Source organism: Toxorhynchites rutilus, chromosome 3 (assembly GCF_029784135.1).
Source record: "Toxorhynchites rutilus septentrionalis strain SRP chromosome 3, ASM2978413v1, whole genome shotgun sequence".
In the NCBI taxonomy this organism is placed as follows: domain Eukaryota; kingdom Metazoa; phylum Arthropoda; class Insecta; order Diptera; family Culicidae; genus Toxorhynchites; species Toxorhynchites rutilus.
In genome coordinates, this window is record NC_073746.1 from 199,084,190 (window position 1) to 199,111,640 (window position 27,451).

Here is a 27,451-nt window from a genome sequence, read left to right on the forward strand (position 1 = left end):
AATGGACCAATCAAAAATGGGCACATAGTGCATTTTGACAATGCTTGATATTTCACAATTATTCAATTATTTATCTCAAGAAAAATGAAATGTTATTCGTTATGATAGATGCGTAGATATATTTCCTATCAATTGATGCAAAAACCTTTGCGATCTATTGAGAAATGCTCGAGTTATAAGCGTTCCAAATCTTGCATTTTTTCCTACTTGTTCAGTGCCTGGATTTCCATTTCACCCCCTATATCTTCCGGTTAGACGTAGTCCTACGTCAAAATTGCGTTGGTTTTGCGATGTGTTTTCTAGACTTGACAACTAAGAATTCCAGTTCCACACAATCAGGAAAATATTTATATCAGAAGAGGGGCGTTAGAAAATTTTCCCTCCACGTAACTTCGTCCTCGTAACTCTTTCAAAATATATTACTTGTTGAGCTTTCAGAGACGCGGTTTTGCAATTTTATGAGTGGTTCGTCTCTGATGTTCATAATTAAATACATCAGCTCCTGTGAAAACATTTCGAAAAATACATAACATTATAAGGAAACGCATACTGTTGTTATCTGTTTTTTTCGATCTATGAATAAACTAATGTTAATATACTACAGACATATGAATCTAATCTATCTTTCCTATATTCCAGGTTAGTTCGTCGAGACGCTATAGAGATTATAGTAAGACGTTCGAAAATGGGCGATTGGTTTCTATTATATAGATTAGGTGAAAATTTAGATAGTATTATATTTCGTGATGTTATGCAAGATTTAGCAAATCGTCTACACAATAATCAACACCATCGTGTACCTGGTATGAAAGGTGAAATACAGGATGCATGATATTGGCTATCATAGACTTTATATGTTGTTACAACGCTAATTTGGTATATTTCGTTTTGTTAGTTTTAATATCGATTTACTTCTGTTTGTATAAATATTTATCCATTTTCTGGACTTAATTTATTTATATAACGATAGTTCCATCACACAACACACACCCGTGATATTAAGCAGAGAAAAAAAAACATTGAACGAAACAAAATAACACGCTTCTATATAATTTAATTTATGGAAAATAATTGAAACTGCATTTGTGCAAAACCAAAGATCATATTCATCTAAATATCTAGCATTATTGAATTTGCCTCTGGTTTTAGATTTAGTTGAACTAAATAATGTTGTATTAGTCGCAGACAAGTGAGGCTTACATTTGTTCATTTACCTCTAGGTGGGCAAAAACAATGAAACGGTTTTATATCGAGACAGTCATAAATTCAGTTCATTTATTGTATGGGTTGTATATACATGGTTCAAACGGGAAGTAAAGTCAATGAATCGATTAAATGAAATGACACATTCAACACATTCAAATGCTTAGAATTGACGCCCTCATCGTTGGTACAATGCCTCTTGCGAGGTTTCTTGACATTGGAGACTGTACAGTAGGCCATCTCACGAAGTGTATTTGAGTTATGGTGGAAATTTTCTTTGAAAATCACTCTGCCACACTGAGAGTAATTGTGATCGTCCAAAAGGTAAAGCCTATTTCAGTTATTATTCAGTCGCATAAAGCAGGACATTTCTCAGCATAAAAATAAAAAAACAAAAAAGGGATGAATGGAAATATTTTGTAGGTTATTCAATGAACTTTAATGGAAAAATACACTTATGTCAACTTACGGGCAAATTTATCTGCGTAAACAAATTTGAACCTACCCGCAGCACCCTTTTTATACTTGGCTTTTAACAAGCTCAAATGGAAATGTGGTAGAACAAGATAGCAGGTGTATGACACGATTATCGCTATCTCACTCTACCTACCGTCACCGCCTATCTCACTATCCCTCTGCTGTAAAAGTTCATCATCGACATCACGATATGTCAGATGGTGGTAAATTGGTAATTCGCGATAACGTCGACGTCTGGTGGCGACTTCAAGTTAGAGTCATAATTTGGGTCCCAAAATCGTTAGTGTAATCTCTACCAGATTAGAAAACACGAAGCCGGTTTTCAAATTTTAAAATTTGAATGAAAATTTTCACATTATGTTATTTAATTATTAGAAACACGTATTTCTGACTTTCATTCAACCATATGGTCATACAATTCCAACATTGTTGCTGATTTTTTTTCATTATAATATAAAGTTGTCTTCATAAACAATTTTCGTATGAGACTTTTTCCCCACCTGCAAACAAAAATGTTTTTAATTTAAACAGAATACTAATTTGATATGGGAAAGCTAATTTTCATTCATAATTTTAATTTTGAAAACGTTCACTCCGACTGAAAATCAGCTGTTCTTTGACGCTCCCCTAAACTAGTAAACGAAGCTCACTGCCGTCAACGCGGATCGCTGTTTTGAAGAAAACAAATACTTCTGACGTGTGAGATGTTGGCATCAAAAACATGGCGGGTGCCATACGGCTGCAAGATAGCAAATATAGTTCCAGCAGTACTGAGCAGAAAATGATGGGTGGTATCACACAAAAATGTTCGAAAATTCATCCGAACAGCTGACGAACCATTTACATGTATTTTTTCCCTTAAATTTAAATAAAAAAATCTACAAAATGACATCCTCCCATTTTTAGTACGTTATTTCTGTGCCGAGAAATCGCCTACTTTGTGCGTCAAAATTATAACACTTTGTTCTACATCAGCCCCCGGTTCGGTTGCTTGGTGAACAATTACCATCTTCGAATCAAATACTCCTAATGGTACCGATGTTGGAATTGTATATTTACCAATTTTTGACAATCAATTTCAGAGTTCTCAATTTTCTCTGTTTATTCAATGCGATCGCAAGTTACACTACACCGCTTACTGTGATTCATTTGAACGCAGATTTCCAGTTCACGGAAATGATTTAGTAGAGGAACAGGCGGTACACTTTTCCAAATTCATCAATTTCTTATCTTCCATCGGATTTCTTACGCGCTACAGTAAATTAACAGTGCATCCATATTTTATGAAAGTCGGGCTTTATTAACCCTTCTATACTCGCGCACACGTTCTTACAGACCGAAAGTCAATAATTATGTGACTATCAATGACTATTAAAACTGAATGAATTCTTTGAATAAATATCAATAACGCTCAAAGCTATACAATAGCAATATTACAGAGACACGCACAGTATCAGACGTTTGTTCGTTGTTGTGTTAAAGAGGCTTCAAACTCTAAGAGTTTTTTTGCCTATCAGTCTGTGACACCGTACGTGAGTACAGGAGAGTCAAACTTTATCGATTAATTGTATATGGATGGGTTTACGGTATTACGTTTTATTAGTTTATATTCGGACTTTCATCTCGTTCATGATTTCCGTGGTTATCCACTATGTGATTAAGTGTGATATATAGTGTTTTCAGCATTTCTTTCCGTAAGAGTTTGATAAGAATTAAAAGTATCCCCAATCGGCAGTTTTTTTCATTATACTCTCCCAAATTGATGACCTCTCTTTTTTCCTCATTCACAAGCATTGTTGACTTCAACCGTGAAGTGGCAGATACACGCCTAATATTACTATGCAAATGGATGCACAATATAATTTAAGGTTGTCCACAAACGTACAATATGGAGATAATATTGAAGGTTGTGCAAAATATTGTCCACAGATCATAGAATATTTTTTCAACACTGCACAACAAATATCAATTTTTTATATTTCGTACAATACAACCTTTCAACCTTTACCTTTTTTTACAACCGTACATCCTTTCAATATTATAAATACACGTTCGATTTTATTGCACAATCTCCCATATGGCGCAATAATATAAAGCGTGTATGGGCCACGTAACGGCAAAGCGTACTCACTTAATCCAAATTTCGAACTTCGAGAGATGATAAAGATTCTCGAGGTATTCTGGATGCCACCTTACTTTTTAGGTCCTATTTGATACCCAAGTCGATAAATAATGACGACACGACCTCAAATCTCCATTCGCCTTCAGGAACACTGTGTCTTGAGCCATCTCACGTCATTCGCCGCGGAATAGACGTTATGATCTTGTCCGGTCGATCGATTATCCAGCAAGTCTGCCGGTTCAGTTTGGGTTTGACTGTCAGATCAGCAAAACGCACTGTGTAAACGCGAAATCAATCTTTTGACTTATTATATCTGGTGATAAATGTCTGAATGGTGTAAGTGAGGTGGTGATATGGATGTCATACTAGTCGTAATTAATTTCCCTTGCAAGAGATCATCTCATCTTTCTACACTAATAATCTTTTGTTTATACCGAGTACCCTTATCCATTATTCACATAAGTTCCGTATTAATTCACAACCAGGTTAACTGAACATTTAAATTCGTTTAGAAAATGTGTAAACTATGGCCAGTTAAGCGAAGTATTTAGTATGATTCCTTGCTGTGATGACGAAGAGCTGACATACGACTGAAACGGTAATAAGATGGTGGCTAGGAGCAAACATACAAACGCAAAGAGTTAAGAGATCTACATTGTTTATCTTCTTGACATTGAACCTAAATGTACTTGGCCAATCGATTGGCATATTCCTTTACCAATTAACCTACGGTTTAACTTCCACAATGGCTAACCAAGTTCAAACGATCGATCACGGTCAGGCCGGATGTTATAGTGTTTAGCCTAGTCTGTTCGACACGTGTAAAACTCGATGTTGTAGGTTGAAAGGTTGAAACTTCTCAAGTTCTCAAGCGAAATTATTGTCGCTATTATTGGTCCGAACTCAATATTGCTATTCTGTAACGGATCTACGATACCGGTGGTGTTTTGCTAAAGTCAGGGTTTTTTTATTCTAACGAAAAAAAAAGTCATTTTGGATGTTTTTCTACTCCTCTATCGATCCTAATAACACAATTGGCATTGCTTTTCGATCGGACTATGTATATATAAGATTAGCAGTGAGTAATGGAGAGACGATCATGTTCAACATCATCAATACATGGCTTACAATTTCACGACACACATTTTTGCGATACTGCCTTTGCATATAAAAAAATAGTTGTATTCATCGTTAAGGTCGGTCATCGGTTTTACAATATTAATGATATAGGAAAAAAACCACCAATTGAAGTTTAGTTGATTGATTCAAAGATTAGCCAAAACCAAACTAATCTTCGACGTAGCACAAGAGTCACAGTTGAAATTGAATTTATTTAATATTGGTAAATATTTTGTGACTCGTAGTAGTCTAGTATATTTCATACACACCAATCAGTGTTCAGATCTTTGTAATATATTCCGCTTTATTCTGCGCCGCGAGTGACGTCATATAACTAAGTTCCTCGCTTTATTCTGGATGTCACCTTACATATGGCTCTCAGTTGATACTCGAGTTGATAGCAGAAGAGGACTCGTCTTCAAATCGCATCTAACGACAAACGATAGTCACGGCGTTCGCCCATACTGCGATTTCAGCCATCGTATATTCTATAGAGTGGGTTGTTTGTTAAAAAAATGTGCGTCCCTTCTATTGTCAAGTTGACAATAAGATTATATGGATCATCGATCGTCGATCGTCTGCACCAATATTTACCACCAAGAAATGTTCAAAAATACGATATGCTAGTAGTCTCCAAACTCCGGCACAATCCAGGGCACGACATGAAATTGAGATTCCTCAGGATCATCTCGTCCATAATCGTAGAAATCTTAAGCTTTTAGAGGCTTCATCAAGTGTTCATTGGAGCATGCTTCCGATTTTATTCCGAATATATTTTTCCATGAATAGGCCGATCGGAAGGAAGTACTTCCTAAAATGGAAAATCTTTGATTTGGAATAGGAAAAAAAAGATCACTCCAAAATGCTCTCTTTTTCGGCATAATCTTAGTTTGGAACAAATAAAGGGTGTCCCAAATCAAATTGCATCACGGAAAAAAAAACGCTGTAGAAAATTAACCAGTTGAGCGATCCTTTTCAAACTTTCAGACAATAAAATATATCCCATTAGAAAACTTTTGGCATATTTATTTCATTCAATTTCAATACCATTACCGTATGCTCGCGTCTTACGCTTAACACCAATCATAAGGTTCTGTACAATATCTGCCTAAGTTTCTTCTGTAGGGAAACCCACTATTCCTTGATGTTTTCCTCAGATTTGACTTCCTTGGGATGGCCTTATTTCAATGGGCCTTAGTTCCGGTGCGTTTAGGGGGTTCATGTCCTTGGGTACTATAGTGACCCTGTTGGCTTCGTACCACTCCAGGACATCCTGTATAATGTACTGTATAGTGGCTCGAAGCTAGAGGAACGTAAGGCTCTCGTATCGCTTTAACAGAAGAAGTAGACGCTTCTTCAGACACTCCTTGAGGCAGATCTGCCCGTTTACAGTCCCACTAGTCACGAACGGCGCACTCCGTATGCCACATGAGCAGATCACTTGCTAAATCATGTATATCTTGGCAACTTTGAAAGTTTCTGTTTCCTTACTTCCTCTGAAACAATAAACTTGTTTTAAGCGGCGAAGAATAGTAGCCTCGGAAGCTTCCGGAAATGCACCTTGACGTAAGTCTCATCATCCATGTTGAGACAATGAGGCTTCGTCAGCATTTGGATACACAGTTTCCGGGCCCGTGACTTAGCCATCGTATTTTGCCGTTTGCTTCTGCACTTTGTACGTATGCAGTCCCTCTCGGTCCTTGGCTCTCTGAATGAAAGACTTGGAAAGATTCAATTTTGTGGCCACATCCCTGACCGAAGCATTCCGCGCTTCAACGCTTTTACGATCCTGATCACTAATAGAACATCCATTCTGATCGCATTTCTCCTTCCGTTCGATGCTCAGAGTTTCGAAATAACCTATAATTACACGACTCACCGTTGACGGCACGATTCTGAATTGTTTTCCGATATCCCAATGAGAGAGTTCAGCTTGCGCAAAATCAGTTCGTGACGTTGCTTTCCCGGGTGACGCCATTTTTTCCAATTTTCGAAAAACTGACAGCGATAAAAATACAGTGTAAACAATACACTCTAAATTACTCCTGCCCTATTTTTAAAGAAAATACCCAATGGGTGATATGCATCTAGATCTGATCAATTCATGTCTTTCTATGGTTTCGATGGCTCTATTCTATGTTTTTTTTCCAATATTTAAAAATAATCAATTGGATTTATCAAAACGTAGGTTGCTCGATAAGCTGACATCAACATTGAATAGTTTGATGTTTCCAACGATTCGACATTCATGCGCTATTTGTGTTATTCACAGTGGTTTATTTGCATGAACTTTATTGCAGCCTCAAATGAAATTGGAACTTGGAAACTTGCTTGCGATGTAAATCATTACGGCTTCATTACGATTGTATATTTCGTCGTGGCTAATGTTAACCAGGGCTTGTTATTTTGGAAACTAAGATGTGAAAATACTTTTTCACTTGAAGTGCCGTCTACGTTTTGGCAAAGGGAAAGAATCAAAATGAACAACGAAACTCTATAGAGAACTGGTAGGGTGTCTAATGTACCTCAACCAAACAACTCGTCCGGACCTGTTTGCCTCGGTCAACTCCTACAGTCAGTTTCAGACCTGTCCAACTGAGGAACATTGGAGACACCTTAAGCCAGTGCTACGAGATATCGAGAGGTCTTTGGATGTTAGATTAGTATACATCGGTGACGATAAGGCAGAGATCATTATGACATTTTGCATTGCAGATTGGACGAATGATGTGGTCGACAGGCGCTTCGCGTTTTCAAGATATTCGAATGAATGACGACTTGGCTGACGAGTAAACAACAAATGGTGTAGTTTTCATCTACCGAAGTGGAACTAATCGCTCTCTGTTCGACGGGTCGTGAGGGTGTCTGGTTGGTATGATTGCTGGAAGAAGTTGGATACCAGTTAACAAATCCAGTACAATATTTTGAGGGAAATCATTCTATCATCAGGGCGGTGGTAGAACCGAAAGATCGTGGTCGATTGAATCACATCAATGTGCAGCTACAGTTCGTTGAAAATCAGCGGGGCGCATTTGTGTTAAGTATAATTGCAGGCAGCATATATAATGACGAAGATTTTCACATGTGGGCAGTTTCATCGTTTGCGGGAGAATGAATAATATGAATAAAATGATAATAAATCATTTTTGAAAATATCGAGCGTAAAAAAAACTCCTGGGTTAAGCGAAATAAACCACCATTAGCTACCCCTAAAGCCGGTTTTCACTCGGAGTTATTCACGCGCTATATCTAGAGGAATTTGGAAGGAATTCTGTATTATGAGCTTCTTCCAAGCAATAAGTCGATAAATTCCAACAAGCGTTGCCTGCGATTTAATATGTTAGTTTATACATTTACAAAGAGAGTCGATGTACATATGACTTTTACGAACGCTTGAGTACAATGAGCAAACAACAAATCAACAACATGGTTCTAATATTTTCATTATACACATGCGTAATTCATTCAAGCCCTATGCAAAACTAGCCACAAACAATCGAAAACAGAATAAATATTATTAACCTTCAACAAAATTTGTTTGCGTATTTACCACGCTACACATAATCCAACAACAACAACAACAACTGTATTATGAATTTGCTTTCAACGATACTTTTGCACGACTTACTTGTCATATTTTTTGTTTGGATAATCCCTATTTCTTATGGTTTCGGTAGATGTAGCATTGTATGACATAAAACGGATTGCACTAACGAAATTAGTGTAATCTTTTTCTGCATGTTTAATTTGTCACAACAACATTGTTTCTGATTGATTCAATTCAAGTCGTTCAAAGCTTCGGTCATTTAATTGTCGTAATAACTTTCCCTAATAGTATTTCTAAACCGGGTTCAAACTGAACGTATTACAATAGTTAATTCTTGATGTTGGCGCATATTCGTCGGTTATTGAAGCAAATTGAAGGAACAATTCTTGAACGAATAGCACAAGAACGAAAATCCAGACTGAACTCTATTCACTTTTTTCCAAATTTATTGATTTTGTTTGTTCTCTCACCGCACCGCACTATAAATCCTATACTCATTATCACTAGCTATATTATTGTTGGAATAATTATAATACTTCAATTTACATTATTTATTAAAAAGAATATATTTACATTCTCAATAGGAAAGATTCCAATCCATAATAGTTTCTGCATTGGTTATCAATGATTTGTTTCAAAACTAACTGGTATCTGGAAAACTTGCTCGCAGGGAATGGTTTAAAGTCGCGATGATTATTTGTACTATTGGTCATTTGATTTTTGTTTTGTATTATGATGTTCTTTTGCTACGCATTCTATATATTACAGCAGTAACCTCGAACATTATTACCATCTATTATAACAACCATCATACTATACGCTAAAAGCTTTTTCTCGATTTTCAGATGTCGACAAAATTGAGTACGGATTCGGAGTAAATTTATTTTGATTTAAATTGAACATACAACCGATGGATTTTACTAGATACACACATAAATTGCGGATTAAATTTTTTGGGAGCTTAAGATGATCATTTCAGATTCAATGAACTATTAGCTATGCCCCGTCAAGTACCACATTACTAATCAATTAATTTTCACATCTAAAGTACATGGAACATGCATTTACAACTAAAATTTCCTCAGTAGAAACATTAATTGATCTCACATTTTCCATCTGCATCTAATCAACTTTAGAAATTAAAAAAAAAACTTATACAACTTCACAGAAAATAAATATCATACAGAATCAAAATGAAGTCATTAGGTATTCCATATACATACATAGTACAGCTGATCTTGCCTAAGTTAAGTATTTAATATATAAATTAATACTGTGGAACGTACGAAAACATATTTAATCCAACGAATGTTTTTCTATGATTTTGATAGGTTTTGTGAAGATGTAAATGAAATGATTGATTTTTCAATACCTTAACTTGAACTCGAATTGGTGTGTGTGGGATATACATTATCTACTAGTTTCAATCATTTTTTTCGTTTGTTACAGCAATACAGACCGTAGGTTTTTCAATTATTTGTAAAATTTGTGAAAAATTGCTAGTTAATTGTTAATAATTGAAACTGGACATTGCTAGAATTATTATTTTGCGCGGAGACGATATCCAAAATTGGTGGGTGTGATTCTATATCTTTATAACTTTTTTTAAAGTTGAGGAAATAAAATCCGCCAGCACTGCCAACTAACTGTAAACAGGCTCTAAACATTCAAAATATTTGTGAAAAAACATCAAAATATTCTGCAAGAAACGATGAAAAATGCTACGAACGTCGTATCATAGGGTGTTATCTTGTTTTAGTTCATTACATAATCAGCATCATGAAATGACATAAAATCGTTAGATGAATATTTATGTTTTAGGTTTTCAATATAAATCCTTCGTTAATCTTCTGCAAAGAGTACACCAGTCGTGCCCATTCCATGGTATATAATAAACGGATGTACATAAGAATATAAGAAAAGTCGAACTAATTGAACATCAACGCAATGGTTGAATAAAACAAACCATAGTTATTTTGTAGAAATGATCGAAAAACTAAAAATGCATATGCTTCTTCTAAATTCGAATCAATACAATTAGATAGTGTAAATAAGTAAAATCTTGTGAAAGGAAACCAATTTATATCAACTATTGCAAGAACAGGAAGCAAATCATATAAAAAAAAACAATGCAATCCAAAATTCCGTACTTCTGAATAACTCAACACAGATGAAATCATGAAATATCATGTAAAATATAATAAAAATTATGGATTAGTGATAGATTGATGCAAGGCACCATGAGTATCCATTTAACTATGTATATAATTTAAAACAATACAAATGTTACAGGTCACACATAAACACGATAAATCATGAATCATAAAAATGTCTTTTAAACATTTGATAGTTCATTATTCAACAACAATTGAATTTGACAATATATTGCTATTAAATTCTAAGAACTTTATTACCAAGAATCTGATCACATTCACGAGGAGTGTGTGTATCTCAACAGTGCCTGCCATGGCCTATTGATATTAAAAAAGTCTGTACATTTGCTGTTTGCATCTTTTATTTAGCTCTGTTCTTATTCTATATTAGACTAAACAGTTTTTTGCATTACGAATGTGATGTAATTACAATATTTCTATGTTTCATATGTACACATAACAAATCGTAACGTTAGCTGAGCAGAGTTAAAAGTTAACCAATGTCTGATTGGAGGGGAAAAATTGCATCAAAAAACATCGTATCATAAAAGTATAAGTAGATAACGATTGATTCGTGCGCATAAAGAATCAGTCATATAATGTTTGGTTTTTGAACCTATCACTCAACCGAAAGTCGCCATTTGACAAAAATTAACAATTATAATTGAACGTTATCCGTATCCGTTACTAATCTAAATTAGATCCAAGTTATAGTTATGTTTGTGAAAACCAACAAAATTCGACGAATTGATTTGATTTGTCTGGCACAAAATGTATATTCTTCATAATTATGAGTTTGCAGGCTTAAGTAAATTTTATTTCCCCGCGAAAACATTATTATATTATTAGCTATGTTTTGGCATAATTTATTAGCTATATTATATTAGCCATGTTTTGGCATAATTTATTTCTTTCTCTTCCGGAACTTTTCCGGAACCTCCATGCGGGACGTACCGACAAAAAAACTCGAGGCCGGGGATTTGTTTGGTGGCCGCTTTGATGTATGTCTCGTCGTCCATGACGAGACAGCCTGGCTAGACCAGCCACTCACGGCACAGTTTCCGCGCCCGCCATTTGGCCACTTTGTTTTGCTTGTTAGTCCGGTTTGGCGCCTTCCTAATCTCAAAAACACGTAGCCCAGCCCGCTTCATTGTCTGCTGGACGAACCACTTCGACGAATTTACTTTTTTGGTCACGTTTCGGGTGGACAGGTTCAGGTTCTTCTTAAAGTACTGCCTTATCTTCCGCGCCTTCTCTGGGTATTCCGTTTTGGGTTTTCGGCCGCTTTCAGCGCGCCGCTCGATGGTCTTCGTTTCCCGGAACATCTTCATAACGCGGGACACGGTGCAATGGTGGATTCCAAGCCTCTTGCCGATCCATTTGTGCGACTGACTAGGATTATCGATTACCGCGCCCAATATTTACTGGCGTAGCTCTTCTTGTTTCGAATGCATCTCGGAAACTACTTGACAGATCGCGATAAACTTTTGCACACATAAACATAACACTCTAAACTAGTATTACCCGAAATTTCATTATTTTTTACCCACGCGATAAAAAGTAACACCCAAAACAAAGTGTCGCATTTTTTCCGAGTCCAATCTTTATTTCTTATTCACAAGTAAAACTGTATGATTTAACTTATGTTAAATATCACCGATATTTATTTGTATGAAGCGACATGCGATTCACTATGCTCAAACTATGAAGTATTAATTGGAATGTTTGTGTTCAAATCCTGCCTTTATTCGTCGATCATCTTAAAGCAAATCGAGTATCACTCTCAACATTTTCTTTGGAAATTGTAGTTTCTGTCCCTCACATCACATCTATCATCTATATCCGGCGAAAGAAGCTGCCCTTTTTAAACTGTAACGAGGCTCGTTTCGCTCGTTTCTCGTTTTGTCGGCTAATTTTATGATAAATCAAGTTCTTATTTTAATATAAACACACGGTAACCTCAGTTGTAACAGTTATTTTATTTAAAAACAAAAACACAGCAACTAAACGCGTAGTGACATGTATACAATAAAAAAGAAAAGCTTACTACGCCGCAACTTTAAAAAATCAACGAAAAATTTTGAGTGAATTGTTCACAACTCTTTCCTCCAATTTTTGGCTGAGGTGTTCATCGGTATCAATTCAAGTTAATTCAAAAACATTAGCAATAACATTAACAGCAACGCTTTTTACCATTTAAATGACAAAAAATATAGGTACTCGAATTCATCTCTTAGTCAACACACACGTTTTTTCCGCTAAATTTAGTATGACTAAGGACATATGGAGAACAACGAAAGAAAATTTATTTGTTTTAACATTTAGAAATTATAGAGATGAATTCTGTTACATTCGTATAATGCGTTTATGTGGCTAAAATAACATTATGTATGCTTTACTTCATACGTCAGTAGCCAGATAATCTATTGAAGATTAAAAAACATATCAAATCTCATCTAGATCCAACAATTCAGAAGTGCCAAACATATTTTGAGTTCACGGAAGTAATGGATAACTATTTGATAATAGATAATCCACTTATTAACCGAAGGGCAGAACACTGAAGTAATCTGTATATAATCTGCTCGGCACATTTGTTATGTGTACTCTATAATTAACGAAAACATCATATTCAGTATTTAGAGGTATCAAAGCTTCGTATGTAAAAGTGACCCATACGGACCCTAATTGTAATATAGGATACATGATAAATTGCTTAAAATTTGATTATTTCAATTAGTTTCAGTGAAGATTTCCTAGAGAATCAGAAAAGAATTTTGATTTGATCGATCTGTACTTTCATTGAAATGTGGTAGTATCATTCGTCAATTATAAACGTTGCACAACATTTGCTAAGTACCTGAGATCGAATATTTCAAATTAACATGACGGACAAAGTACCATGTGGATAATGGTTTGATCAAACTAGTATACATTAATCATTGATTTGAATATTTCAATAATTTTTGTTTTGTTATCTGTTGTCATTCCGAAAAACAGCCGTGGGTCATTTTTACCGGTAAACATTGTTTCCTTCACAAAAATATTAAAATAAACGGGAACTGAATTACATTACACTACAAGTTCATCAATACAAACTGCCAAACATTTAGTATAGAAATGCCAGAAAACAAAACAAAACTGTCTTATCAATAAATTTTCACTTTTTACAACTAGTCTCATCACATATTATATTTCATTGATGTGTAAACCACACAAGATCCCATAGAGAAGAAAAATAGTCAGACTATTTTTATACACTGAAAGTCTTAAAAAGTGGTATATAAAATATGGATTAAACGAAAATCAGTCATAAAGGTGAACTTACAGAACTACATACTCCAATTGTATATACATTAGTAATTTGTAATATTTTAACAAAAACAAATCTGTTAAAGGGGGGCATATGACGATGAATTGACAGTTATTACACACAAAACATGAGAATAAAGTATAAGCATACCAAATCGTCTTTAGTGATTTTATAGCGTAATGGAAAAGAATTTTAATAACGACCAAACTTACTATTAATTATACACATACATGTTTTTAACGATACGGAAATAATGAAAATGAGAGCAAAATTGATACTAAAACACCAAGAAGTGCTATTAGTAAATAAAACCCAATATTATCTGTTTATTATAATTCACTGACATAATGAAGACGAATCTTCCACTTCATATATAACTAAAAACAGACAAAAAAGTAGAGCATAAAAACTAAAATGGGCATTACGAAAAACGTTGAATATGGTGATACGAGTGTTAAACCAGAGTTATTATCTTTTATTAATAATCTGATGCAGAAGGATGATGATTCAAAATAAAGAACTAGTTACTGCCTTAATGAAAATAGAAAAATATAATTGAAGTTCATTGAATAAGTAGTCGATGATTAAATAATATACTAAAAAGCAATCGGATGGAAGCAGAAATACATGAAATAGAAAATAACAGACTTTATATGTTAAAAATAATTCGAATCAAAGAGAATTCTTTTCGAGCAGAACACATAATTAATCAAACTCATGAGATGATAAGAAGTCACAATATTTTTTTATCTGCTTAGTTCATATTTTATATTATCATTAGCGTAGATCTAAGCTCATACAGTTTATATAAGTCTTAACGACATTGTAAATACTGCCATGTATACAATAAAATAAAACCAAAATATTTCTAACACAAAAATAATTATTAATAATCCTATGAATATCACTGCATGATGTAACACGGATTTCATGCCAACTCGTTTCATGAGTTGGCAGAACCATCTCAAATAGCAGTGAAACGTTGTGGGTGTAAAGACATTGGTCATTTAAGCAACTTTGCATACTTGAAATCATCTTAAAACAATTAGATTACTTTTGGAACAGGACCAAAATTTTTTTCTTTATTTTTTACAAAAAATTATAACTTAAAAACAAATATCTACAAAATTCTTGTCAAAGTATAAAGTGTAGAAAATTGTTTAAACTTTCATGAAAAAAATTATTTTATCCATTTTTTTAGAATAAAAAAATTTTTTTTGAGAAAAACGAATTAATTTTTCATTAAATTTTTTTTTAATGATTTTATTAAATTTGGTTTGACATTTTCAAATGAAAACATGAATAATTTCCCATATTTCATTCTTTAACCAACATTGTGTAGGTCGTACAGTTTTTGTATTAAGATTCTTCCGAAAAAAAAGTTAAAAAAAAACTCAGAATTTCAAAAAAAAGTTCATTCAAGAATTATAAGACATACGAAAGAATGAAATGCGGAAAATTATTTATGTTTTCATTTAATAATATCAAACAAATTTTTAAGAAACCATTGAAAAAAAATATTTTAAGAATTAAAATTCACTTTTACAGGGAAACAGTTTTTCCAACAACAACTTTTTCATGTTTTCTTCGAAAATTCACTATTAATGTTTAACTCGCAACATTTTGACGTATAACTTCTCTGTTCTGCAAATTTAGAAACAAGTCAAGGACTCGACAAACACGAGAATTTACATACAAAAATGTTACGAATAATTTTTTCTTTTCATGAGTCTCCATACGAAAATGCCATGTATTCCAGAAACCATTAAAGATAGAAAGTTGATGTCATCGACAAAAGTTCATGACTTTGTTGAATACGCGATATAGAAAACTTTTTATTTTAAACAAAATTAGGATTAGTTGTATTTTTCCATGAAAAAATTATTTGTTGGTAAAAATTTTTACCTGTAAAGTGCCCATCTTCCGATGTATGGGTGACTACTTGTGAATTTTAAGGGCTATTCACATAATTTTTTTTGAGAATAAAAATAAAACGTTTTTGTCACAATAAATTTCAATTTACTAAATATTTTATTTTTCAGTATAGTTTTTTTTAAATTGTTTTTTTATGGCAGAGCACGTTTTATATCAAAAACATTCGACGGAGCACCTGCATTTTTTAATCAATAAAACAAATCCTATTTGCATTGACATTACCCAACTGGAAACAACTTTATTTCAATTGTGCGTCGCAGTTACACGACATCTGACCCGTAATAAACCAAATGCCCAATGTTATTAAATTAAAGAATATTTTTTTCAAGGTAGATTTTCAAGAGGGAGCATTTGCTATAACTTTTCGGAACACAAATTTCCCGCGGAGCACCATTTGAAAACCCCTGGAATCAATGTCCTGGAAAAGAGGTAATGAAGATGGTAGAGTTTCGAGCGACATAGCATGCGCTGCCATAACTATTTCTCAAATAGTGACATCAATCGTTGTGTTTATCTTTGATTGCCCACCGCATCCATGTGAAAATGCTATTTTCAGGGAATCATTCATCAATTACAAAACGTACATCTTTTTAGAGTTCCCGCTAAAAAGGTTAATGTGATAGCGAGCAGTGAATATTTGTGAAATCACGTCGAAAAAGACGGATAAAAGTGATATTTCCATGTACCATTTTCACTCCCCCATAGAAACAAACGAAGTTTCATTATATTCACGTTATGAAGTTGATGATCGCCAATTAATCAAAATTTTACCGAAAATGTTACTGCTTTTGAGAACTAAGCCTACGACTGCTGTCTGGACCTTTTTACCACATAAATAGTCGAAACAAGCCACGATACAATTGTCATCTGTTAAAAAATAAACAGTTGAATGTTTTCATGAGAGTGTTGGCTCAAATTATCATGCAACCGTGAGTACTTTCAACATTGTTTTGTTTCTTCCATATTCATTCCAAATTGAATGCAAATAATTACTGCACGATATTTTGCTTACCAATACAGATATACTTCGCCTACTGCTCCACCTCGATATGTACTTCATTGCCCTGGAATAGTAAACTGGGGTGGCATTGCGCATTTCGAAATGAGTAACTCGTTTCGAGAAAATTCGAACTCATATCGAATTAGTTTTAGTATTATGTATCTTTTTCAAGTTAATATTTTTAGTCTACTAGATTTAGAGCAAAATTTGTCTCGTAAAGAAATGTAAAATTTTTAGGTTCGTAAACAACGCTAAGTCAAAGTGGTCGAAACGAACAAAAATCACTCGTTTCGAGATGTGCAATGTCACCCCTGGTTATCAAGTATAGCTTTAAAAATTAAAGCCACAAACACTCAACTAAAATACATGATATGAAAATGTTCATTTTATGGCTATAATATTTGGGTCTTTGCTTTTATAGCATTGAATTTCATAGAACCCAGATTGCCATTAGTATGGCAAAGTATATTAAGGGGAGAGCCTGCTGTATACTGAGAGAAATTATGAGTAAGTACAGTAAAACCCCGATTATTTGTGGAAATAGTCTGGCAACGTCACCTTGAATAACGAAAATCGCGGATATAGCAATAAAGGACTGAAAATAAAGTGACAAAGAAAGAAAAAAAGATATTCCAGCATGTTTTATCAATACAGAAATCATTAAAGAGCTAGATGTTAAAGCTAGAGGTGGACAAAAAGGTTCATTTCAGTGAGCGGCTCAGAGCGGCTCGTTCATTGAAATGATCCGGCTGTTTTGAACCGCGGCTCTTTTTTGAGCCGAGACTCTTCCGGAAAGCGGATCTATTTTGAACCGCGGTTCGTACGCTAATCCACACCGCGTATACGGATGTATAACGATTTTGTTTGGTAAATGCTACCAAACTATAATTATAGACTCGCTTTATTGCAGCAAGCCTTGGGAAAAAGATGACGCATACTTTAAATCATTACGAATAAATACGTTTTTTTTGTTCCATTTTTCTCTGCGCTTCTCAGTAATATTCAAGACGATTTTTGGAGGAATTTCGAAAGAAGTAGAAACGGTATATTGGAAGGAAGAATTTTCCTTGAAGTCGGAATTATTTTGCATGTGTTTTTTCGGAGTGTGAAGTTACTATTGAACCCGCTTTAAGGATTTTAAAAGTTTCTCTAACATCTCTTTTTCCTTTTCTTTCACTTTACACACACACATACACATTTTATTTATTGATTTATTTATTTCTATTTTTTTATTATTCAACTGTTGTCATACTTGCCTGTTCTAAAGAGTCTATCTCAATGTTGTTACTATTTTTTTTCAAATGGTGGGAAACGAACCCTCCGATACTGAAATAAGGGTCTTAGACTCTCCTCCAGATGGTTTTACAGTTCCACCGGGAAAAAAGAAAAAAAAATCGCAGTCAAACTCTTTGTATGTACCTAATAGTGACTATGTTCTCCTCTCTTCAGCACAATCTCCACCTTATTTTGCTCAACTTCCGCGTATTATGCAATACGGAATCATCGAAAAATCATTGAGTGGTATTCTTCCGTCCCCAAGGGAAACCTCTAAGAGTATCCCAAATTTGCAAAGACCTGGTGTCTAAGTACTGAAGTGTCTTAGAAATGACGAATTTCAATGAACATAAGATTCGCCTTGTGCTCTCAAATTACAAAGACGTTAACGCGATCATGAAAAACTCTTCTTTCACTAATGAATATAAAGTTTATATTCTGGCTTACATTGCTGAAATCGATGGTGTGATCTTGGAAAAATCTCCCCAAAGATTGTTTACAAACTATGGGTAAGAGTAAGGAATTTCCCAAAATGAAAATATTCCTCATATTGAAGCTTTGGAGGTGAGATCCCTGAACTCTTTGAAACTTGAGGGTACAGAAAACAAGTATTATTCATCTGGCTCTTGTAAAATATCCTTCGAGCCGCTTCCAAATTATGTTCTATTGATAAACTTCGTCTTCCAGTTCGGTTATCTCCTAATACTCTGATTTGTTCTAATTGCAAACAGTTAGGTCAAACAAAACCATATGTTGTAATAAAAGGAAATTTTCATAATGTGAAAACAGCCATATGATGAAGACACTTCTAACAAGGATGCTTTAAAATTAGAGATAGGCGAGCGCTCACGAACTGCTCATTTGAGCCGGTTCGTCAGAACGAGCGTACGATCCACGGTTCTTTACAAATGAACCACGGTTCAAAAAAGAGCCGCGGTTCATAACAGAACCGCTTTTCAAAAGAGTCTCGGCTCAAAAAAGAGCTGTTGTTCAAAAGTATCTCGGCTAAATAAAACCGCTGTTCAAGAAAGAGCCGCTTTTGGAAAGAATCTCGGCTGAAAAAAGAGCCGCGGTTAAAAAAAGTCACTTTTGGAAAGAGTCTCGGCTCAAAAAAGAACCGCGGTTCAAAAAAGAGCTGTTGGAAAGAGTATAGGCTCAAAAAAGAGCCGCGGTTCTAAAAAGTCTCGGCTCAAAAAACCCACCTCTGCCCACCATTAAGTAAATACATTTTTTGAAGCTGTTCCTCATGTAATTGAGGATTGTTCGAATAAATTAGGTTCAATGAAACTCACTCAATCTCTTAAGGGTCGTTCTAATCGATTCTTCGCTGATATGCTCAAGGCAGCTTCACCTCAGATACCCGAGGTTTCACAAAATGCTTTCTCTGTTTCATCGGAGGATGATGAATCGGATTCTCAATTTGATCCAATAATCACAGGAAGAGACATGAAGGGAAAAATATCTACATCCTCCAAGCCTTCTACAAAAGAGGATTGATCTCTAACAATCCAGAATCATCTTCTAATTATGCTGCTCCTTCCAAAATAACCGTCCTGGTTTCACCAATTATTCAATGGATTCTTGATATTTTCAGAGCATCAGATTCATTGAAATGTTTCTGCTTTAACCAGATAGCTATTTTATTTGACAGAAGATCATGGGTTGCTTATATTGGATGGTCTTCTCCTCAACCCATTGAATTTCGTAATCCCATTGCTTCACGGCATAAGTTTATCATCGAGAGAGGTAATGGTTTGGGTTAACCGTCTGCAATCTACTTATCAGTGCTGATATACTCCACCTTGATGTCACCTTTGTCGCAGCAATCACGGATGAAATGATGAAGTATAGCAATATGTTTGTACCTTGGTTGACAGCCACCATTCTTCGCCACGTAGATTGCACTCTGATTATCGCAATGAATAACAATGGAATCTCCGTTCGAAGTTGTCATGGTTATATTTTTTTTCGAAATTGACGTAGGACTACGTCTGACCTTTCAATATAGGGGCCCAACTCTTCAATTAATTGATGGATTTTGATTCCAAATACACGAATTAATAGTAAATATCCTCAGCAATGTTTTGTATGCCCTACATTGCAATTTTTCAGTTCATATAGAGCTCAAATTGATGAAAACTGAAAGAAAGAAACCCCCACTATATAAAGAAAGCGGTGGTTGTGCTTGGCCAATGTTGTAAATGTTTGGTTGGTCCCACAAATCCTTTACGGAATAGGCACCTTCAGCTGTGCCTGTGCCTTGGATGTTTTCGTTCGGTTGCCCGATAAAGTACCTATGGTTGAATTCTTTCGAACATTCGCGTTTTCTTACCGAACGAAAGCTCGTGGGTTCAATCGCAGAACTCTTCATTGATTGATCTTTACAATTTCTATTTACTATAAATTTCTCATTACTTCTACCTGAGACGAACCAGTCCAGTAGGCTGAAAGTCTAAAAATAAAGAATGAAAAAAATATTACTTCTACCCAGTGGCATAGTGAAGGGGGGCGGATGGGTGACACCCACGACAATAAGTTTTTTAAAAATCCTTCAAGTTTTTGAATGAACATTACGCGTCAGTAATTGATTTTTTTTTATCCCATTTATTTATTTAAGGCTCACTAGCATTTTAGCTGTAACAGAGCCGAATTTTAATCGTGTACATGTCACATGGTTATCATATATCTATAATTAGCACATTACACAGTTGCCATTCGCCAGTATTCCTTCTATACCATTACATATGGTACATTCACACAGTAGCCATTTAGGCGTAAGAGTATTCTTTCTGTTCTTCCATTATCCAGTTGGACCACCGGACAGCGGAGACAGTTGAATGATCATTGTTGAGTTATTTATAGAACAGCAGCCCGATGTGTCTTGCAGAGCAGAGCACAGTTGTATGGATGAATCGATCTTATTTCGACCGTGGATCGATCTCCATCGCTGATGATTGTTGCGTGGACGTAGCTATTCTGTAACAACACAAAGATGGTCAATGAGGGTCCTGAGTTTTGAACTCACGATCGATCGCTTACTAAGCGAACGCGCAACCAATGTGGCTACGGAGATCCCCCCGTCAGTAATTGATGATATTATCCAGAGAAAAAGTATAAGGGTCTGTACCTAAGGGCACGAACAAAAGCTTAACGTAGGACTGTGATAGTTTGAGAAAATGTTTTGCAGCATGGTCCTTGCAAAAGATTCAGTAATAAGTTTTATTTTTCGTTTTGGATAGAAAAAGACTGCTGATTTGAGTAACAATTCTTCACGACCTGCAGAGTAACGGTTGAGATTTCATGAAGTGCATTTCACAATCGTTCGACGATGCTCCAACGATGTCAGAATCGAATGGAGCAGTTCACGGTTTTGTTGTTGATCATTTTATAGCTTAATAGGAATTAATAGTTCAGCAATATTATACGAACGTATTTTTATCTTGGTGTGTATAAATGTAGTGGACAAATAAATCGGGAAGAAATTAAGAACTATCACAATTTTTTGCAGGCTAAATCAAAGCAACTCCATTTAACCTCATCAACACACTTTCATTTGAAAGCTTCTAACGTTCTTCCCAGAACCACCAACATGTTCACAAAGAGTAAATAGTAAACTAATTCATTTTTTAGGTTGATATGTAGGTATTCACGCAGGAGAAGAAAATGAAATAATATATTTAACAAAGGCTGTTCCCTGTGTATAGTCCTACGTCACTTCGGTTATGTCCCCGACATTACCCACCCGTCTTTTATTCTAGAATTTTTTTTCCGTTATAAATGTGGGCCCGTAACCCGATGAAGGCAGAAAGAAAGAAAAACGCGTGCCGTGTAACTAACGGACAAACAAGTAGTGAATACTTAATGTGACAGAAGATCATGGGGTTGCATATATTGGATGGTCTTCAACAAAAATAATGTTCTAGCTGGTTTAATACTTGACAGTGCTATTGATGCTCAGACGAAGCGTTTTCCTGGTTATTATTTTCGCAGACGTCCTCCTAGTCTGTGGTGGGGCCAAGTATGGTCATATATCTATAAAGAGAAATCCAATGCCCTCAAAAATTGGCATAAAATGGACACCTGTGAACGTTACAATAACTACATTTATCTGGAGCGCAAATTCAAAAGCTTCATTAAAGCTAAAAAGAGAAGCTATTGGCGTATATTCACAGTGAGTCGTTTCGATACTCTGCTGAGTGTATGTATCTTACTTACGATCGTAGCAGTCCCGCATTATCACACGCCTGAAGCATGTATCCTTTTCACATCAGTTTCAATTGAGGTTCTTTTCCAAAAAAAATCATCTAAATGAATTTTCCCCCAAATTAAGTAATTTTCTGTTTAACCTAACAACTTGGATTTTCTAGCGACATCCTGGATTGATATGTTCAGCTCAAATTCCGTTAAAACTTTCTTAGGCATCTTGGGGTTTGTCGGACCATTTTCATTCCTTTGAAAATAATACACCTTAAACTATTATAGTTCTACTCGCAATTCCAGGTTTGTTCTTACTCACATGATTAAAATGATACAGCCAATTTTGTGTGTACAATTTTTATCGAACACACTTTTATAGTGATGAAACACCTTTTGTATTGCTTCCCGCACGATCAAAACAATACAGGTTATAAAGCTGGACCCATAAACGAAGGAAGTTATTATATCCTATCTTATAAATATTAATTCAAAAACTTTTATATATCTCTCGAATCATGAGTGTTACTATAGTTATGAAACAAAAGTGTCCAAAATTTTATGATAAGGATTCAATATTTATGGTTTGAAGAAAATCAAACTATTTTTTATATATCTTTTTCCGTGTATGAACAGTATTTCTCGGTGGACAATGGCAAATGTCATTAATAGTACATTGCAAACATATCTATATAAATAAAAATGATTTGGTTTCCGTTCCTCACGATTTAACTAAAGAACGGAGCAACGGATTCGAACAGTCAGTATCAGGATTGAAGTGTCTCAGTCTGCGTCAGGTTTATATGCTAAAAAAAAACTATGAGAATCATTCGGAAATATGAAAATTGGAAAGTCATTTTTTTGGCAAATTTTGCATATCTATATAAATAAAAATGATTTGGTGTCCGTTCGTCACGATTTAACTCAAGAACGGAGCAACGGATTTGAACAGTCAGTATCAGGATTGAAGTGTCTCAGTCTGCGTCAGGTGCATACCGTTCTGAATCATATTTCGGACAATTTGTTCTAATCAAGATGGTAGGGTTAACAGGTGGCTCGTAATTTACACTATTTAGAAAAGACGTATGAGGAATGGCAAGACGAAAAGTTTAGATTTGTTTATGTTATTACTTACGTTGGTATGATTACATTTGATTTCGTCGAAGGTATTTGAAGCAGTATAATAAATAAACAGTTGTCGTTGAAAATAATAACCTAGTAACCTTTATGCATATGCTTCCGCCAGCTGGCTCGGCTAATGTGATATGATTTATTCAAGGAATGCTGTGATCGTGGTACCACCACTGGGGCATAATTTGCAGCTTTGTTTTTTGTGCTGGTTCATAACGGCAATCAACCGTGCCGGCGAAACTGTAGTCAATGTTTAGTGTTGTTTGGATACCATCTATGTAAATAAGTTCAAACTTACGGGATACGTCCGAACCAAGGCGTTGTACTATAGGTGGACCGTAATGTCAAAATTGCTGTTCGGCCATTGCTCGTGAAAAAAACAAATTTGTTTACAAAACAAATCGTATCTTTTGGTGACAAATGCATTCGTTGGCAAAATAGCTGCTCGCGCTTTATTGTCGAATCATAAAAGTGCAGAAGGATGTTTTAGTATATCTTTTCGCTTTCCTTTCCAAGCAAAAGGTACTTCTTCTTGGCTCCCATCGGCGGGGAAAAGAGTACTATCAGCTTACGGCGATGGTGACAAAAAATAACGCTGATTGTGGCTCCACTGATTTCGCTCAGGGAGGATCTTCGTTAACAGTTTACTGTGATTGCATGGTAAGTGTTTCGCAGTTGATTATAAAATATAATCAAGTGTAATGTAATTTTCGTCCAAAAAATTACAAAATAAAGTGTCCGAAATTTGAATTCAACCTGTCCGAAATTTGATTTAGTGTCCGAAGTTTGATTTTTATTCGCTTCATTTGAAAAGCATTTTATTCGATGATTTTTTTTATATTTTCAATCAAATAGGTACCAAAGTAGAAAGCTTAAATGCATATTGAACTAATTTATTGGAAATATCAACCAGGTATTATTGTACATAAAGTTGAGATCTGTTTTCTGTATCATATGCCTTAAGCGTCCGAAATATGATTCAGAACGGTATGTCAAGGAAGAAATTATATACTACGAATATAGATCGCGCACAGAAAAATGATTTTCGAGGAACATGAGTGTTCGAAATTATTTCAATCAGAAAACCACGAAGTTTGCCGGGTTAGCTAGTAAAATAGAAACATGTAAATATATACAATATAAAAAAACTACTGAAGTAGTTTCCGATGCTGGAGGTAAAAAACTACAGTACAGGGTTCGTCATGACGCTTTCAATGAAATCTTTCTAAGACCAATCTTTCAATATGTATCGTAATCTTTCAATATGTATTTGCGAAATTCAAAATTTTCACCGAGTTAAGAGCTCCAATTCGTTTCTGTTCCTGAAATTCCAATTGGATTCTTCAGAGAGAAAAATTACCTTTTATTTTGTGCGAACAGGTTTTAGAATGAAACAGTCTCTTAAGATCTGATTGCGAATGTATGAAGTGAACGCAAAACACACATCTAAAAATCTTGCTTGCGATGTGACTCAGTTGGGTGCAGGCGATCGAAAGGTGTACACGTAATTAGTTTGTGTTCGAATCAGTTTGGGGAATGAAAATTTCACAGTTGTGAAAAATGAGGAAATCATCGTTGTGAAAACATATTTATAAAGTTTCATGCAAAATTTTGAACATATCAGCTATAAGAAAGCTCATCAATATGTTTAAAAGCTGCTCTGGACCTTGAGTTGCCAGCACTCATGGTTGTAGAAGTAAATGTGTGTAAAGTGTTGTTGACTTGCGGTGTACATATTCCACTGAGCTAGTGGAAGTCTTTCATTGCAAACCAAAACATAAAAAACTGCTCAGTGAACGCTGATTGTGTGTAGGTGGTAATGGATGGTTCAGTAACTACATGTTATCGAATAAAGGTAAAAATATCATAACACTTTTAATACACTCTATTCAATATAGGAAAATTTGCTCGAATTGTTTAAAAAAAATTAAGGGTTTTTTGGTTTTGGAATAATGTTGTGTAGGTTATAACTTGTTTTGTCAAATTTGGCAAAATTTGTGTGAGTATTTCCTTTTATTGATACACACGATTGAACTTTTGCAGACAAATTTAGAAAGAACAAGTTTTCAATGCCATATGATTGGAATCTTTACCAAACCAATATTTTTGCATACCACCCACTAGAGGTTTTAAGAAGCAAGAGCACTGTGAGATGTGTTATTTAGTTGGACATATCGTTGTATGAAGATATGGTGACGTAATCGATAAAATATTCAAGCCTTGTAGGCGTTTAAGCCGTCGGAGAGTAAGTAAGCTTTTCGCGAATCTCTTTTATGTCAACGTCAGAATAAACGCTAGATATTGAAATTGAAATAATTCTGCTTAATGATGATTTTTTTCACTGCAACAATTATACACTATGAATGTCCTTTTTTCTTCTTGTACAGGGTTTTCTATAGCGAAGTATTTTTCTTGAAATTCAAACATAGTTTAAAACAGTTACCATATGTTTGGTTTTAAAGAACATATGCAAATAACTATCGTTTGTTTTTAAAAATTTAATTCGGTTTATACGTTTCGAAAAGTTTGCTATATCGATCGATGTGATATCGATCACATTTCTTTCATATTTTTTTCACGGACTTTTCCTTGCAATTTGAGTGCTTTTAATTCTTGAACGGTTACATAGCGGCTAAATTGGCGCGAACGTCCATACTATAGTCTTGAAAAAAGTGGAAATAAAAAGTGATCCAGAGGAAATTACTGAACGTCTCCTGTTTAAAGGGTGTCCCATGTCAAATTGCATCACGGAAAAACGCTGTAGAAAATTACCTAGTTGACCGATCCTTTTCAAACTTTCAGACAATGAAATATAACACATTAGTAAGGAAGGAAGGAAGGTATTGAATTAGAGAGACTTTAAACTCTGAGAGTTCATTCGTCTCTTACACATTAGTAAGCTTTTGGCATATTTATTTCATTTAAATTCAACCGTATGCTCGCACCTAACACCTAACTTCACCCATAAAGTTCTGTACATCTGGCTGCAGCTTCTTCTGAACGGAAACCCACTATTTCCACTACTATTTTTTCATGTCTTTCTCAGATTTGACCTCTTAGGATGCTTATGTAGTATTTTTATGGGCCTTAGTTCCAATGTGTTAGGGAGGAAGTTCATGTCCTCAGGTACGAAAGTGACCCCGTTGACTTCGTACCACTCCATGACATCCTTTGAATAGTGACACGAAGCTAGATCCGGCCAGAAGATCGTAGGGCCCTCATGTTGCTCCAACAGAAAAAGCAGACGCTTCTGTAGACACTCCTTGAGGGTCCTGGCCGTTAACAGCTACGGTAGTCACGAACGGCGCACTTCGTTTGCCACAGGAACCTACGTGAATAGATCGCTTGCACAAATTATGTATTTCTCGGCAAACTTTGAATGTTCCTGCTTATTTACTTCATCCGGAACATAAAACTTGTGCTAGGAGGTGAAAAACAATAGCCCCGGAAGCTGCCGAAAATCCGTCTTAATGTAAGTCTCATCATCCATGATGAGACAATGAGGCTTCGTCAGCATCTGGGTGTACAGTTTCCGATCCCCTGACTTTCCCATTGTAGTTTGCCGTTCGTCACGATTTGGGCCTTCTGCATTTTGTACGTATGCAGCCCCTCCCGCTACTTGGCTCTCTGAACGAAATACTTGGACAGATTCAACTTATGGCCACAACCCTGACCGAAGCTTTGGGATTCCGCTTAAAGCTTTCACGACGCTTTCCATTCTGACCGCATTTCAGATGCACAAGTCAAATCGCCGTTTTTTATTCTGAGCACTCGTCGTTCGTAAACACCATGTGTTTTCGAGTCCTCTTTGAGCATCGTCCATGCTTCGTGCTCATAGAGGCTACCGGTCAGAGATCGGGGATATGTATACGGCATGCTTCGTACAAGATCAGAATAGTAGACACGACTGCCGTTGATTGCAGCTTTCCGCATTACACCTTCCAGCGACACGTTGAAGAGCAGACAGGATAGTCCATCGCCT

General features: G+C 35.3%; 2 protein-coding genes across 15 annotated transcripts in view; both read left to right on the forward strand.

Annotated features, from left to right (window-relative positions):
* LOC129780179 (innexin shaking-B) overlaps positions 1-14,817 on the forward strand; it is a 139,704-nt gene extending 124,887 nt beyond the window's left edge. For 9 of the 13 annotated variants that reach the window (XM_055788175.1, XM_055788176.1, XM_055788178.1 and 6 more), the window contains 2 exons: positions 640-812; positions 9,314-14,817. In XM_055788175.1, coding sequence (XP_055644150.1) covers positions 640-812; positions 9,314-9,357 — 217 coding nt within the window. In that variant the 3' untranslated portion in view covers positions 9,358-14,817. Of the gene's footprint in view, positions 1-639 lie in introns of all 13 variants that reach the window. The other 4 variants (XM_055788181.1, XM_055788185.1, XM_055788180.1 and 1 more) reach the window with 3 other exon arrangements.
* Positions 14,818-24,931: 10,114 nt separating this feature from the next.
* The window catches only part of LOC129780176 (uncharacterized), a 53,608-nt gene continuing 51,088 nt past the window's right edge, over positions 24,932-27,451 (forward strand). For both annotated transcript variants that reach the window (XM_055788168.1, XM_055788169.1), the window contains exon 1: positions 24,932-25,324. In XM_055788168.1, the coding sequence (XP_055644143.1) occupies positions 25,289-25,324 (36 nt within the window). In that variant the 5' untranslated portion in view covers positions 24,932-25,288. The remainder of the gene's footprint in view (positions 25,325-27,451) is intronic.